Raw genomic sequence first — 15,221 nt, forward strand, 5'->3', positions numbered from 1 at the left:
CTTCTACGAGGTATCTGTACATTCTGACGAATATTGAGAGCTGGATATTTGGTGTAATAATACTTAGGAAAAAGTATGATGGGAATATTCATATCATAAGACTCTTCACAAATCTAACCATTCTACGTCACGATACGAATAAACAGTTTTATTAAAATACGTCTTGTTTAGCTAATTCTAATAACATAGGATCATCGAAGAATTTGTTGATGGAGACGTCTTCGCTAAGCCCCTATGAGTAGAATAAGTACGATTAAGCTTTCATAACAGTTGCAACTTTACGCATGATACGCGTATACGAAAAAACGTCAGGAAGTACCTTGCGTCGGCGAGTCTTAATCATAAAATCCCTAGCTAAGTGTGCTGCCGGTTGTGGCTCCAGAGGTCTAATAAGAATAGATCTGTCTAACGGATCACCAGGTACGATCTAGTGCATTAAAACCATTATATTAGAAGAATTAATGACAAATTCTAACAACACCTAACTTACCTGCCAATGATGGAAAAAGGATAAACAAAAAGCTTGTCCTTGTGTGTGTGTTCGCAGATCGGTTTCAAAGCCAAATGAATCGACCGCAGGTATAAAAGCCTTGATAATGTAAAGAGGGGATCCAGGTACGGGTGCATCTTGGGTGACATGACCTCTGTGCATCATGAATACAACATTAATCTGTCAATCGGGTATAATATTTTATAACGTATACGGGATATCAACTTGGTAAAGGACGATTGCCCTTGATACAGTACCTTCTTTTGGCCAAAACCGTGTAAACCGCCGATACACAATCTGCTGGAGCCTGAACCTCTACAAAGAAATATGGTTCCATTAGTCTTGGTGTAGCAAGTAGGAAAGAAGAGTAGGCAACACGGCGTGATGTCGGAATAATTTGTCCTCCGCCACGATGGATTGGCTCGTCAGAAATGATAGCGTCCAAAATCTTGAACTTGCAGTTTCTGATAGCTATTGCACAAATCATATACTGTATTATGCATATTTCACAACGAACTTTTATAACAAATATCAAACTTACGCTCATCACAAAGAGGGCCTTCTCTGGTTCCCCACTGAAATCCTTGGACTATGGAGTCTTTGACTGAATTTAGTAAGCTTTTGTCCACCTGTAAAAGATATTCAAAATGTTAATACTTCCAAAGCTAACTACACCATTTTAAGCTTAAATAATTGCAGTAGCATAAAATCTTCTATTAACTTTGTACAGGTAAGATACGAGTACTCGTATATTTAAAAATAATCTACCTACCTCAGATGGAAGTGTGTCGTCTACTAAAACATTTGGGCCATTTACTTCAGGACCAAAAGCCCAAATTGATCTTGCAGCCAACAAATCCCAATCATATTTAGTTTGAAAAAATTCACCTAGCTGTTTCCTGAAATAAAATAGTAATAGATTTAGATCATATCATTACATATCTATCCAGATTATTTCTAACCTGTTCCATCCAATTTGCACAACTCCAGCTTCAATATCTTCCGCAATACCTTTCTCCAGCGGTTCAGCAATCATAGTTAATTTATTCCTAAAAAAATCGAAAAAGTAGACCTAACTTAGCAATTGTTACCGGTTAAGGCTCAATGAGAGGTTCTGTGCAACAGAAGCATGCAGAATTAGGTATAATTACTTTTTATTAGGGGTTTCGGCGAAACATTTCAACGATGAAGTCTCAACGACGGTTTCACAAAACGTAACAACAGGATCGGCAACCTTGATGTCTTCATAAAATGAGTATTGATAAATTATAAATATTTGACTTTTAATATTTCTATTAAATTCATCTTTACTAGGCACAGTTGTAATCATACCAATTTCAGAATACATCTTTCTTAAATCATGCATAACGCAGTCCAAATATAATTCTCCAGTACCCAAAACGACATGCTCACCCGATTCTTCAACCTTGAAAATAGTTAAAATAAGCTTATAGAAAAGCTGTTGTACAATTTAGATATACATAAATGGCTGCTTTTGCAGTAAGTCATATGTTTGTTATCGCAAGACAGAATTATTTGATGAAATCCAATTTCCTATTGTAACGGTATACTACAACACACCTTGGTTACAAGTAAAGGATAGGTTTTATTCACTTTACGCAAACCGTTGACCATTTTCGGTAATTCTGATGGGTTATGTGGCTCAACAGCAATTTTAACCGATGAAATCGTATTAAATTTCAAAGGCCTAAAGATATATGCCTATTATTTTGATTAAGAAAGAAAGGAGTCATATTTTCTTGTCAATGTTAAAGTGACTCATGGACTACTTACTAAAGGAAGAAGTCTAATGATAATCTATACAATCCATATCATAGTAGTTGCAAACCTCATCATTTCCAGAAACATTAGTAATTGTAGCCGTCTTAATAATAGATTCATCAATGCCCTCAATTAAGACCCAATTGCCAGCAGGAATTCGATTCACTTCAATTCGATATCTTTATAAATTATTAAAATGATGTCAATAATGGTAATTTAGAACCGTTTAGGCTAAATGTTCTCATCTACCTTGCCTCGGAGATCCATAATCTTCCAACCTAAATGTAAAAAAGTATTTGTAATCCTTTGTGTACACAATAAGTGCTTATAGTAATTCTAGAGATAATCACACTTTACAGCATGAGGAGCTAGATATATCAAACCTCTCCAATACGTGAATCTTCTTCATCTTCTAATGTATAATTTTCACCCATTATTTTAACTTGTTGTCTTGAATAAACTAATATCAACGAAGTAATACTTTAATAAAACAAAATATTATAGTAAATAATTTACAGTATCATACTTGTGCCACTCATCACACGTCCAAAAACATGAAAACTTGTAGCATCCTGGGTAGGATATTGTTTTGTCACATAAACCATAAGGGGTCCCTAATGATATCCAGGAACAAATTATTAAATTTTGTATTCATACCGAACCGTTAGCTTAGATGCAGATTAATAAAACAATACCTCAGAATCACAGCTTAGCATTGATTCACCAACTTCAGTTTTTATAGGACCGCTATATACATGCTTTATCTGTTACCATTACAAATGATAAATAAAAGTCGCCAATCAAAAGCTGATTATACGGACATTTACAACACAAAATAATAGTAACTATTGTACAAGACTACAACAATAAATATTACTATGTAAATAAAATAGATGCTATCAACTGACCTTTCTTTCTGCACCTTGTGCCGGTGAAGGTACATGTTCTACGCACATATCAACGAATCCTAAACAATGGATGTTACGTTCAGACGCAGTTAAGATATTAGGTTCTTTATTTCTCAACTATGCGAGATTATTAAATTAAACAATTTACCTGAATGATTTCCGAAGAACTTCCTACAAACTAGGCGTAATAAGGGTCTAATGTCTAACTGCATCTCTTCTCTTTTTAGTGAAATACCTGTTACCGTTTAAATTCGATATTGTAAATCCAGAGCGATTACAGGTATGCTAATCGATTGCTAGCACGACAGACAACACATTTCAAATTCTTAATAACTACTTTACCAAGTTCATTAAGTAGATTTGGTAATGTCGTATCCACATCGCCGACAATCTGACGGAAACATAATGTTATGTTTATTTCCACATTGCCATTAACTTATGAATTAAATAAAAAAATACTCCAACCTGGGAAAACAACTTGTATAGTGGTTCCAATATGAATTCGACAAAACTCCTTTGGGACGTGCTAACTAAAGGTTTTCTTGTAAACTTTCTCCTAATAAGGAATAGAACGATAATGTAAAAATTTACGTAATAATCATTTTTCGAACAAGCATAACGGTATTACATACGCGTATACTTACGTCTTAGAATTAAAGTACATATCTCCCCAAAGTTTCTTAGCAAAGTCATCAGGTGAAATATTGACACCTTCGCATGAAAGCAACTATTTAAATGAGCTCTTAATTATGTATAATAAATTGAGATTTTTTACCTACCATAACCATCGACGTAACTTTTAGCAAAGGATCGAAGCGTGAACGAAAATCTGAACAACGAACTTGCAAAGCAAACATTTCCCAACAACGGAGAAATAGCACATTCCTCTTCTTCTGAAAACGTACTTTTTAATAAAATCGTAAGTGGACCATTAGTTATTTTGTTAACGAGACTTTTCTAATTAACGCATACTACTAACCTAATTATGCTATTGAGGTCGTCAATTATATGCTTAAGTTTGAAGTAAGCATCAGCTGGAGGTAGTTTTAGTTCTAAAATTAGTCGGTCGATTTTATTTATGCAGATAGTAACAGCTAACTGTTCCTGAATCGCATGCTTTAAAAGTCTTTCAGTATTCGCCATAACTCCTTCTGAAGCGTCAATGACTAGAACCACTCCATCTGATAATCTGTATGCCGCACTAACTTCATCTGAGAAATTTACATGGCCTAATATCAAAGTAAAATAAAAGCGGATTTTACTTTGTTAATCCTAATACAGCTACTATATAGTTGAAGTATAATTTTATTTCGTAAAACCTGGAGTATCGAAAATGTTCATGATGAAAGATTTATCTCGTGTATTAGGCATTATCAAGGATAACGGAGAATTCTTAATACTAATGCCTCTCTAAAACGAAATTTTTAATATAAGAATGGACAAAATAAAGAAACTCACTCATTACGAATAAATTAATTATGATTACTAAAAAAAGCTATCAACAAATGATTAATTAATTGTAAATATTATTAACGCCTTACCTCCTGTTCAGTGAATAAAATATCAGGATACCGCAACTAAAGTAGAAATAGTTCATTAATTAATATAATGAAGCATGATTATGGTGATTTGAAGGATTATCTTTAAGCTATTCATTAAGACATCACTTAGCATCTTTACTAACATCTTTACAATCTTCTATTCTTATCTTTGGATGGGTTTGTTCAACGAAACAATCTACTAACGATGTCTGCAACATACACCAATTTAGCACTTGAGTATAATTTAGTTTATTTATACGGCAAGAGAAAGTAAATCATAAAAATTGAAATTATTGTCTACCCAACCTTGCCATGAGCAAGATGGCCAGCAATTGTAACATTTCGAACCAAATCAGGATTATCTAAAATATCTGCTAGGTATCTAGTGCGGAAAGTATCAAACAGAAAAACGTTAAGGTATCGGTAAAATATGAACTGTAAAAAAAATTGCCCTACTTCAATATGAGCATGCTACATTATAGCTCCAATCTTGGGATACTTACTCGATGTTGTACTCAGTTTCAGGTAATTCATCCTCAGTAAAGGTGAATTTTTTAGTCTTTACTGGCTGTACGATAGGCTCTAATACAAGATACAATTATAATGATAGATATTATATATATACATAACGTTGTTCATACAATTTCAAATCAATATCTTATGCGCATGAAGAATTCTAATGAACACGACTAGAGAAGGTTATGTATTGGCAGTTATCTAACCGGTTAAAGGTTGTGTATCTTCCTCTTGAACGACAGTCTATAGCAATGAAGACAAAATTTAATTAACGGCATTATAAACGATTTCATTAAAGTAATTTGATGCTAATTTTGATTAAGGAGTCTTAAAGTAGGACAAACTAAATATATTAATGATTTTAAACTAGCCTATAAATCTATATATAACTCCGATTTTTCTTTATCAATCTTCAATACAATATACACTATCTTCTTAAAGCTAGCATAACAGTTACATCATTGACTAGACTTTGAATAATCTATTTCAGCTAAGGTCTGATAGTCTTAATGTATTTGGACAATACATTACAAATTTAATGATACGCAAATGTTGTACAAAAAACTCAGCAGTACCTCAACTCCAGGACCATAAACCTCCATTGCAGTGGGATAATATTTCTTATCCTAATAATAAAAGTGAATATTGAGTGCTCTATTTAAGCTATAATTAAGTAAAATGATAATACGTGTAATTCTACAAGATTATCATTTCTATCGTACTATCAACACTAATATGTTTATATTCAAAACATGATTTTAGTCTCGATTAAAGAACTAGTTAAATGAAATGATAATACATGTAATCGTATGATACTGTTGCTTTCTATGATGCTCATAATATAACGTATTCCAAAAATGATTCAGTCTATATCTAAGATAGAGTTAGGTATTGATAACAGGTATAAATTCTATTTTATGGTAGCTTTCTATCATACTCATAAGACAAATATTCCGTATTTTATTAAAGCATAATTTAATGTAACGATCATCCTAAAAGGAGCAATCTGCCAAATGAGTAAGCATTGGACACAAAAATCTTCCTGAAAGAGTAGAAACTAAGAGTATTAGCGTTATAAAATTACCTCATGCAATACTACAGCGGTCTCTATTTGCGGTCCGTCTTCCATATCTTCATCGCCTACATCATCCTGCAATTGATAAGGAAATGCTGTTATTCCTTCATTAATTTAAAATAGGCTTGACTATTTTTACATTCATTTGAGTAGTAAAAAAAACTATCATTTCAAACTGTCCATAGACTACGGATTGAGTTTAATTTTTGCACACATTGGTAGTAGTCGAAATGAGTGTAGTATCCTACACCAGCCATTCTACCCGTTTCCAGAACAGGAGCTAGTACTACCGTTGCCTAATCATAAAATGATTGTTAAATACTGAAGTATATTAGCGACAATCCCTCCATGAAATTAGTCCCATACCGTCTATGGCGAAATAGCGTAATGTTCCTATGGGTAATTGGTTGCACAGCACATCTAACTGCCATTACTGTATTCAGTTCAACTCCAATCTATGTTTAGATTGGAATGGCATGGCAAAAGAATTGCATAACCATGGTGATCCCTAGATCGCAATGTACTGTATTCAACTTTGCATCAGCTTGGTAATACATGTACGCGTATCTCGTATCGTATTCAAATTAACAGTAAATATCAATTTAACGCCTAGTATTGATCGATTTGATCTTCAATTGGACTATTTTGGATCCTAGTAGTCATGATGGAAAGGAGATTTTCTTTGAAGAGCGCGAGGTAAGTGGTTGGTATTTCTTGACTAGTGTAGTGCAGCACGTATTGTTAGTAGTGTTTGTCTGCATGTTACACGTGCAACACCCAATCGTTGACTAGACTGTATGGATGAGTAATGACATGAAGCACTAAGCGGTAGCATGAAGATGTGAACTCTTGTAGCATAGTCTGGGCTAGTAGTTGCCTTCAGATTTTACACTAGTTGCTGTCCAACTGAATAATGAGCACAGACTGGATTGAAATTTACACAACTATCAAAAGGCAAAGGTTGATGTCTTGTCTGTAGCTATTCGTTTCAGTACTGGCTTTACATGTGATATCAATTTGAAAATCAAGTCGTCATAAAAGTGGAATAACAGCAAGACTTTATTTCCAAAATAAAGTATGCATGATACTATTAATGTGGCTATGACAGAGCGATATGGTTATGTCGGAAATTTTGCCTTGACCATTGAATTAATTCATTATTAGTAGTAGTCGATTGGAGGCTATCTCTTACCATTTCGGCGTCAGCGTCTTCAAGCATCTCATCTTGTTCATCTTCTTCTTCACTTTCTTCACTTTCCAACTCCGGGCCGATATAATTACCAAACTCATCATATAGATTTGCATCCATGGTGCCGATGTACTATAATCGTTTTGCAATGCCTTTACAGATTATTAGTGTATAATGAATGTAAAATTTGGTGCCGCTAGTGTCGATAATTGCTGCAGTCAAAGAGAAAAAGTGCAGAAGAATCTTGGACAGTCGCCAGTAGCGCGCGATCTCACAGTGTGCAGTGAATTTACCGTGCGTCCACTTCAGTCTACGGTGACTGACTGACAGTGCTGTATGGTACATAGACGTGGAGTAAAACAAAGCTTCTTCTTTTACTCTACCAGTGTCAGACTATGGTCAGACAGACGGTTCTCCATCAGAATGGCACAGTCGCGTCAAGGTAACTGCGCAAGTGCAAATGGAGCAACGTTTACTGTACAGTGTACAGTACAGTACGCACGAGTACAATGTACTGTACACTGTACAGTAAGTCTGATTGTTTTCCATGGCGCCCTTTCGTTCCAAATCAAAGTTGGATTCCGTTGAAATTCCTGTATCATATTGATATATATATACCCGTATATCAGGCTACAATTACATATAGCATTGATCTAGTTTGGGCCCGATTGAACTTACACAATTATATCTTTTCAGGGGTGCCATCGAAGTCTATCAGACGCTGCACAGTATGTACGTAAACAGTCCACAACAGTATACTGTACTGTACACTGAGTACGTTAGCCATGGACTACTAGTAGAAGACCTGGATTGATCTCTCTCTCTTGGACGGACAGACATTCGTCGGCCTCATCTCGTCCAAATATTGTACCAAACACTTCGTTATGGCGTACTTGAATTAGTAAGTATGCATGATGCAGTTGGTCCATTTTGAATGGACCAATGTTTCCTCAATGAAGTAATATTGCATTAAATCTGACTATCGGTTACCCATTTCTGCTTCAAAACAGTTATAGAAGATCGTAGACGCTATTGAAATTAATACCGTGATTTATAAACTGGACACGGAAGATCCAAACTAAGGAATCATTGATTGATGTTAACGGTCTCATTGGGTAGGAAAAGTCCGTCTCTCCGAAGGAGTGATCAATCCAAATCTTCTTCTAGTAGTCCATGGTATAGTACAGTAATTGAACTCGGTCAATCATTACACCAAAATTTCTTGCAAGAAATCTTTTCCTAACTCCAATCCACATCCATTTTTTCTCAGTATGGCTTATCCTGGTTATGGTGTAAGTTTCATATTTGATGATCCCTTTCATGACTGAAAATCACCGCTGTCATTCATTTCTCAACTTCATTAGACCTTATCTATAGGCAAGGTCTATGATGTTGGTTTGCTTATTTATTAATTAATGATCATCATTTTTTTTTTTTTTTTCTGCTGGTATCATCATCATTATTATTCACCTTTGATTATTATTTTTTCATGATTATTTCCCTTAACCAACAATGTAGTTAGTTGGATAGATCTCGTGAGTAGTTTATTTCAATTCGGCCCAAGTATACTGTCAGATCAATCGATGACAAAGCCAGCATAGATGAACGCCAAATAAGCCATCAAAATTGATATCATCGATCGAAAATCGCAATACGTATACAGTACAATACACTAGATAAAGTAAAAAGTAAAAGTAAAGATAGATAATCTTGGAGAATGCTCGTCTCATCATATTGGATCAAAATCATTTTCCATGTGCTCGATATCGTTCTACTACTGTATGTGTGCACTACTTTGAAGTCGGCATTGGACTTGACTAGGTCGGCTCAATGCTTACCGTTCTACCCATGAAATGATAATAATTATTATTGTAAATTACAAATTGTTGTTGCTTGTAAGATGTACGATAACAACTGCCAAAGATGTATTCGCTATCCCGCTGTGCGGTATTGGATAGGGCAGTCTTTGCATGGATCAAAATCCTTTTCCATGCAGTATTCATTTCCTATTATTTGAAATGATCATGTATTCTACAGTAGAAAATATCAGTATTCTATTTTTTATGGCCTAACTTAATATGTAGCAAAAATAGTCAGTTCTTCCATGCTGGCACTGCCTTTTCATTAGTTCAAAATGATAACCTGCTCAGGTCACGAGCATTCTACAGTAGAAGAGATTATTTTTTATTTTTCATGGCTTAATTTAATGTGTAGCAAAAACAGTCAGTTCCTTGATGTTGACGTTGACTTTTCATCATTCGTTTCAAAATAGCAACCACCTCAAGGCTATAATCCTGCTGGAGGTTATGCAGCTTATCCTGGCGCTCAACCTGCTGGTCAGCCTGTTTCAGTCTCAACCTGTTATCCAGCTGCTGCCCCAGTAAGTTTATTCGACACTAATATAAATATCATTATATTCCAATGAAGTAATTTGTGCTAATAAGTTGCAGGCCTGCTGCATTCGAAATTTGTCCAATTTTAAACTGCTTTTGTACTTTTAATCTCTTCTTTCACTCGTTCCCTATGTTAGGCATGACTCTAGATACTAGTTATATTATTAACGTTATTCATCAGTGCTGTATAACAAATTGTGCATGAATGTCTATTTGTAAGTAGTAATGATGTATCTATATGCAATGCTATAAGTGAGATGTTAAAACTTCATACGTGAAAAAAACTGATTGGCGTTATCTGCTAGTTTTAATCTTACTGCACTCTGTACTGTTGGTTACTACAGTATATGGACTAACACACCATTCGACAGTAGTAACAATACTCGTATACATACAGTAAATGAAACTGGACCTTCGTTAGGAGTTCTACATGACATCGATACGAACAGCATTGCCAATGATATTGAAAATCGTAACTCTTACTGATTCCATCGTCACTTTTACTACAATACAGATCAAGCTAAATAATTTAATACAATGTATGCAACAGTCTACTAGGCCTAATTATATCCTATTATCATCGTACTAATACATTATGTGTTCGTTCCTTAATCTGTAACATACTTTAAGATGTTCTTCAGAAATCGTTCATATTAAGGTGATGAAGGCGAACATCATTCTAATACCATGTCATCTCTGCTGTTTTATACTTTTAATACTATATATTATGATTTGAAAAATGAAAAATAGGTAGTGTTATCCATGAAAATCGTTACTAAATGTTGGCATTACAATTTCACTAATTTTATCAGAATCGAGTTGCTACCAATAATAGCCTACCACACAGTTGATCATATTTTTACAAATACAAATTTTAACACTGATTGATTAACCGCTATCAAAATATGTTATCGTGTGATCTTTTATGTTGATTGTATTCAATTCCTCTCTGTATCCTTTGCGGTGCAACTTTGACTAGCACGTGAAGTTTTGCAGTGGTGAATCTTCTCTCTGACGAATCGTAATCAAATACTCTTTTATTTCAAAACTGCAGGGAGGCGTTGATCCTTTACATGGCTATTTCTCAGCCGTAGCTGGAAGTGTAAGTCTTACCCAGTTAGTATAGTTTATTTGTATTCTAGTTGATTTGAAATTATTACCGCCTACTTACGATATATGAATTCAGTGATAAACATAGCAGCTCTACTGTGCTATACATGCAATGGATAGATTTATTTTGTCGTTTTTTGAATATATTACTGGAGCTATGGCTGGCCCACATCTTTCTGTAAAGTTTGTAGGCTACACAAATTACAATATTATCATTTAATTAAAAATAGATTTAAAATCTCAAAACCGTAATATTAAAATGGCTAACGCAGTAATTCATGATACTTGAAATAAATTACGTATTGCTTAATGATTGTAAAATGGTAGTAGGATTGACCAATAGAACCATCATCTGGCAGGTAGTTATGCATTGAAATGCCCATTATCTACGTTACTAAACATTCTAGAGAGAATCTCTTGTCATCTCCTCTTGATTATATTATTACGGAATATAGTACATCAGTTTAAGATAATCTATTTATCAAAAATTATTAGCTGTAAATGAACAATTTTCGAACCATCGACAATCAACTAACTCTCTTTCTTAAATATCAAAATAGGACATATAACTTAATTAAGGTACTTTTGAGCTTTCAAAGTAACTCAGCTCATAAAATAATGAACAATAATACCGAATCATCGCGCTATTACAAAATGATAACTGTTCTGTATAACGCTATATTCATTATTTTAAATTACATTCATAGTCTATACCAGGATTTTAGGATTAGTATTTTATTATTTCGCCAACGTCAATTAATTACATGGCATTGAGTATATAAGTAAAATGTTATCAAGAGTATTATGGTAATGTTGATACTAAACTAGTGGGATAAGGAATTAGATTGGATCTTATTTTACGCAGAACTCTCTGAATCACTCCATGTTACAATTACGTAGCTACGGTAGCTGACATAGTCTGTACATGCATTTGTTTTTGCAGGATCAACAAATAGATGCTCATGAGTTACAAAGATGTTTAACACAATCTGGAATTGCTGGTAATTACCAACGTAAGTGATGTACACATTTCAGTGGAATAGTAACAATAACAAATAACCTTCAGAAATATAACGTTAAAAATGTAATATTTAACAGTGAATAGCAAATATGAGAAACATCCTTAATTTTAATAGTAAAAGTTTTTAATAAATTTTAAATCTGTTGTACCCATAGAGTTCAGCCTCGACACTTGCAGGTTAGTCTTATGGATTAAAATTATTAACCAATTTTTAAAAAATGAAAATATTAAACCATACATTGACGTTCAACTTTGTCTAAACTACTTGCGATACTGTATTATCATGTATGATTATGTGCTCTGTTAAGCTAATAATGCAAGTAGTTGCATATAGTACAGTACATATGCGTTATGATTATCACTATACAATATCTTAATGTATGATATTATTAATCAACTAATACGCCGTTTTTTGGTTTTAGGATAATGATTGCAATGCTCGACGTATCCGAGTTCGATATTTTATGACAATGCTGTTTGTTTATAATACTAAATTTAATGTGGCACTTTACTAAAGTCTATATAAGTAGTATTAGCTTTAAAATAATACACAAACGACTTGAATACTACCCTATGAAATATTGTCGATATTTTCAATCTTAATTCATAATCAGTACGACTACAGTGGAAAGATGGGATTCCAAGAATTTAAACAATTATGGGGATGTCTAAGTCAATGGAAAGTTAGTCTTATTTTATAATATTTTCCTCCGTAGCTGATAATAAGTTTATCATCGATCAAAGTTTAATGGTCTTAAGTAACCTTAATTTAATATAATATTTTTCCGAATAGACTACATTCCTTCAATACGACAGCGATCGATCTGGAACTTGTGAACCTCACGAACTTTATGCGGCTATAGCGAGTTTCGGATACCGCTTGAGTCCTCAAGCCTTGAATATAATGGTAAAGCGTTATTCGGATAATGGAAGAATTGCCTTTGACAATTTCATAAGTTGCATTACTCGGCTGAAAACGCTGACAGGTTAAAGAATAAGTAGCACGCTTATTCGATTACTTATACTTATAATATCAGTTTGTTGAATGAACCTCATATTGTAAAATGTAATTGTACACAGTATGTGTATTATTGTTAATATTAAAACAAGAAGCATAGTCAATAACTATAAAATAATTCTACTCTAATCAAAATAGAGCGATTCCAACAACGTGACACTGCTAAAAATGGCATGGTGCAATTTCATTATGACGATGTAAGGAGTGCAAAATTTCCTTCTTGTTAATTTTCAAATATTATTCTCTACCTAATCTTGTATTCGGCAGCTGTTCGATTCAATTACACTAGTGCATGTGCTTCTACAATACTCTTATAATCGTGCAAATGATTTTCTTTCAGTTTATCCAGGTTAGCATGTTTGTCTGAACGTGGCACACAAAGAACCATTCCTGTAGACCTAGTTTGAAAGCGTTAGACTATAGGAAAACTGCTAAATGTCCAATTGTTTACATCTCTTTCTTGATCTAGATATTGATTAAAAAGTAATGAATGCAATAGCTGTTTTACGCATGTTAATGCATTAATTAACGATAGAACATAAAGTACAGTATTGCCACTTTTAATCCTTCAAATATACATTGCTGTATCCGACATAAAAATACACCTAATATGTTCACATAGAGAATTTCATCATCTCTTTCCATAGTACCACTTTTATTGCAATATTATATATGTCTTATAGTTTAGAAAAAATGACATGAATTTAATTAGTTCGTTTTATCAGTGTTTATTCCATTTGTGGAATAAAAAATTTATCACATTAATGTATAAAATCGTATAAAGCAATTATACTTTACTGCCACCCATACACATATGCAGTATCTACCATGGTAGAAATTCAAAATCAACTGATATCATTACCGTAAATAGCTCGTATGACTTCGTCACATCTACTACTATAGTAGTATTTCGTGTAAATAACGTCAATTATGGGCACTTATTACTACTAGTATTCTAGACTTATCATTGCGAGAGTACTCCTCATGCAGTATAATATTAAATATTACTACCCATAAATGCAGTTCTAAGTATTTATCGGTACAGCATCGTTTTGCAATCTTTTAATAATAATAGCAATCTCTATAGTGATACCACCCATACATCTCACTTGTAGGATTTGTGTTGTACTAATGTAATTTATAAACTCATAAGAGCATCCAATATCAATGTTTGCGGCTGATTTCAATAGTTTATGCATGGTATCAATTTATCGCTCAACATTTTCTTTCATATATTAAATACCCGTAAAATTTTATTGCAACTGATCCATTAACTACGATAACAAATTCAATTTTACAATTAAAAACGAGTACTAATAAATTCAGGCCTTTCAAACACATATTTCAAATAATTCAATATAACTTCATCACAGTTATATTGGAATGAATGTCGTTTGCTTAAAAACTACTCAAAAATAAATATAAAATAAGTTCGTAGAATATTTTAGAAAAATTTGCTTAAACGTATTCTATTTGTAAGTCGATTTCGTAGAGTAACTTTGAACAAATATATATCAAAGAGAAATGAATCTATACAACAATACATATAAAAACGATAGCAATCAATTAATTCTGCAAGTTTGAAACCTTAACAAGCGATTTTATCTAATCAGTATAAGAAATAACAAGTATTCCAAATTCGTGCTTTTATATAATTTAGTCTATCAATAATTCTTTGCCAGATTTTCTCCATAAGTAAAGAATTAGTACATTTGCAAGAGGATAATGTATACACTGTATAAGTTCGAACTTTAAGAAGAACAATATCAATTTATCCACAGTAATAATTTTAATCCCATCCTATCGATCGGATGTAGTTATCATCTAATCACATTAACTGTAACCAAAAATGGTCTATGCTGAATAAATACACCATAAGTGATATTTATAACTGCATTATATAAAGACATGAAAAATATAATTCGCTTTCATATAATTATATTGTCTAGAAAGTAACAGTTTACATTACAAGCTAATTGTAAAGCCTATAGGGGCCTTGATGCTGATATAATGCTAGAGCTCCTTGATTTTTGCTAGTACATTAAAAAAAAAATAATTTTATTAGTTTCTACTCATACTGTAAAGGACAGTATCAACTAAATTAAATCTATTTAAGTATTAGAGTAATCACTCAAGCGATTTACCGTTCGCATCTCAGATCTACTATCTCTTCTAGTA

At 33.2% G+C, this 15,221-nt stretch overlaps 2 protein-coding genes across 2 annotated transcripts; one reads left to right on the top strand and one right to left on the bottom strand.

The window, feature by feature from the left end:
* Positions 1 to 151: 151 nt before the first annotated feature.
* TRIADDRAFT_22861 (uncharacterized protein) lies at positions 152 to 7,621 on the bottom strand (the record flags this gene model as incomplete). The annotated part of the gene is made up of 31 exons (XM_002111248.1): positions 152 to 232; positions 320 to 427; positions 491 to 644; positions 748 to 961; positions 1,032 to 1,119; positions 1,263 to 1,389; positions 1,453 to 1,539; positions 1,642 to 1,732; positions 1,823 to 1,916; positions 2,072 to 2,212; positions 2,340 to 2,451; positions 2,522 to 2,550; positions 2,656 to 2,732; positions 2,799 to 2,886; positions 2,968 to 3,036; positions 3,181 to 3,239; positions 3,329 to 3,415; positions 3,523 to 3,571; positions 3,646 to 3,736; positions 3,825 to 3,891; positions 3,960 to 4,084; positions 4,160 to 4,409; positions 4,500 to 4,590; positions 4,722 to 4,757; positions 4,865 to 4,930; positions 5,028 to 5,103; positions 5,225 to 5,303; positions 5,444 to 5,480; positions 5,813 to 5,863; positions 6,322 to 6,387; positions 7,505 to 7,621. 31 exons carry the CDS (start codon positions 7,619 to 7,621, stop codon positions 152 to 154), a joined length of 2,907 nt encoding a protein of 968 aa, XP_002111284.1.
* Positions 7,622 to 10,957: 3,336 nt separating this feature from the next.
* On the top strand, positions 10,958 to 13,270 carry TRIADDRAFT_22435 (uncharacterized protein; the record flags this gene model as incomplete). The annotated part of the gene is made up of 7 exons (XM_002110713.1): positions 10,958 to 10,996; positions 11,948 to 12,017; positions 12,181 to 12,202; positions 12,448 to 12,469; positions 12,640 to 12,708; positions 12,819 to 13,011; positions 13,182 to 13,270. Coding segments are annotated over 7 exons (504 nt in total), but the record flags the coding sequence as incomplete, so codon positions are not given.
* Between the last annotated feature and the right edge of the window lie 1,951 nt (positions 13,271 to 15,221).

This window comes from Trichoplax adhaerens, genomic scaffold (assembly GCF_000150275.1).
Source record: "Trichoplax adhaerens TRIADscaffold_3 genomic scaffold, whole genome shotgun sequence".
Lineage (NCBI taxonomy): Eukaryota > Metazoa > Placozoa > Uniplacotomia > Trichoplacea > Trichoplacidae > Trichoplax > Trichoplax adhaerens.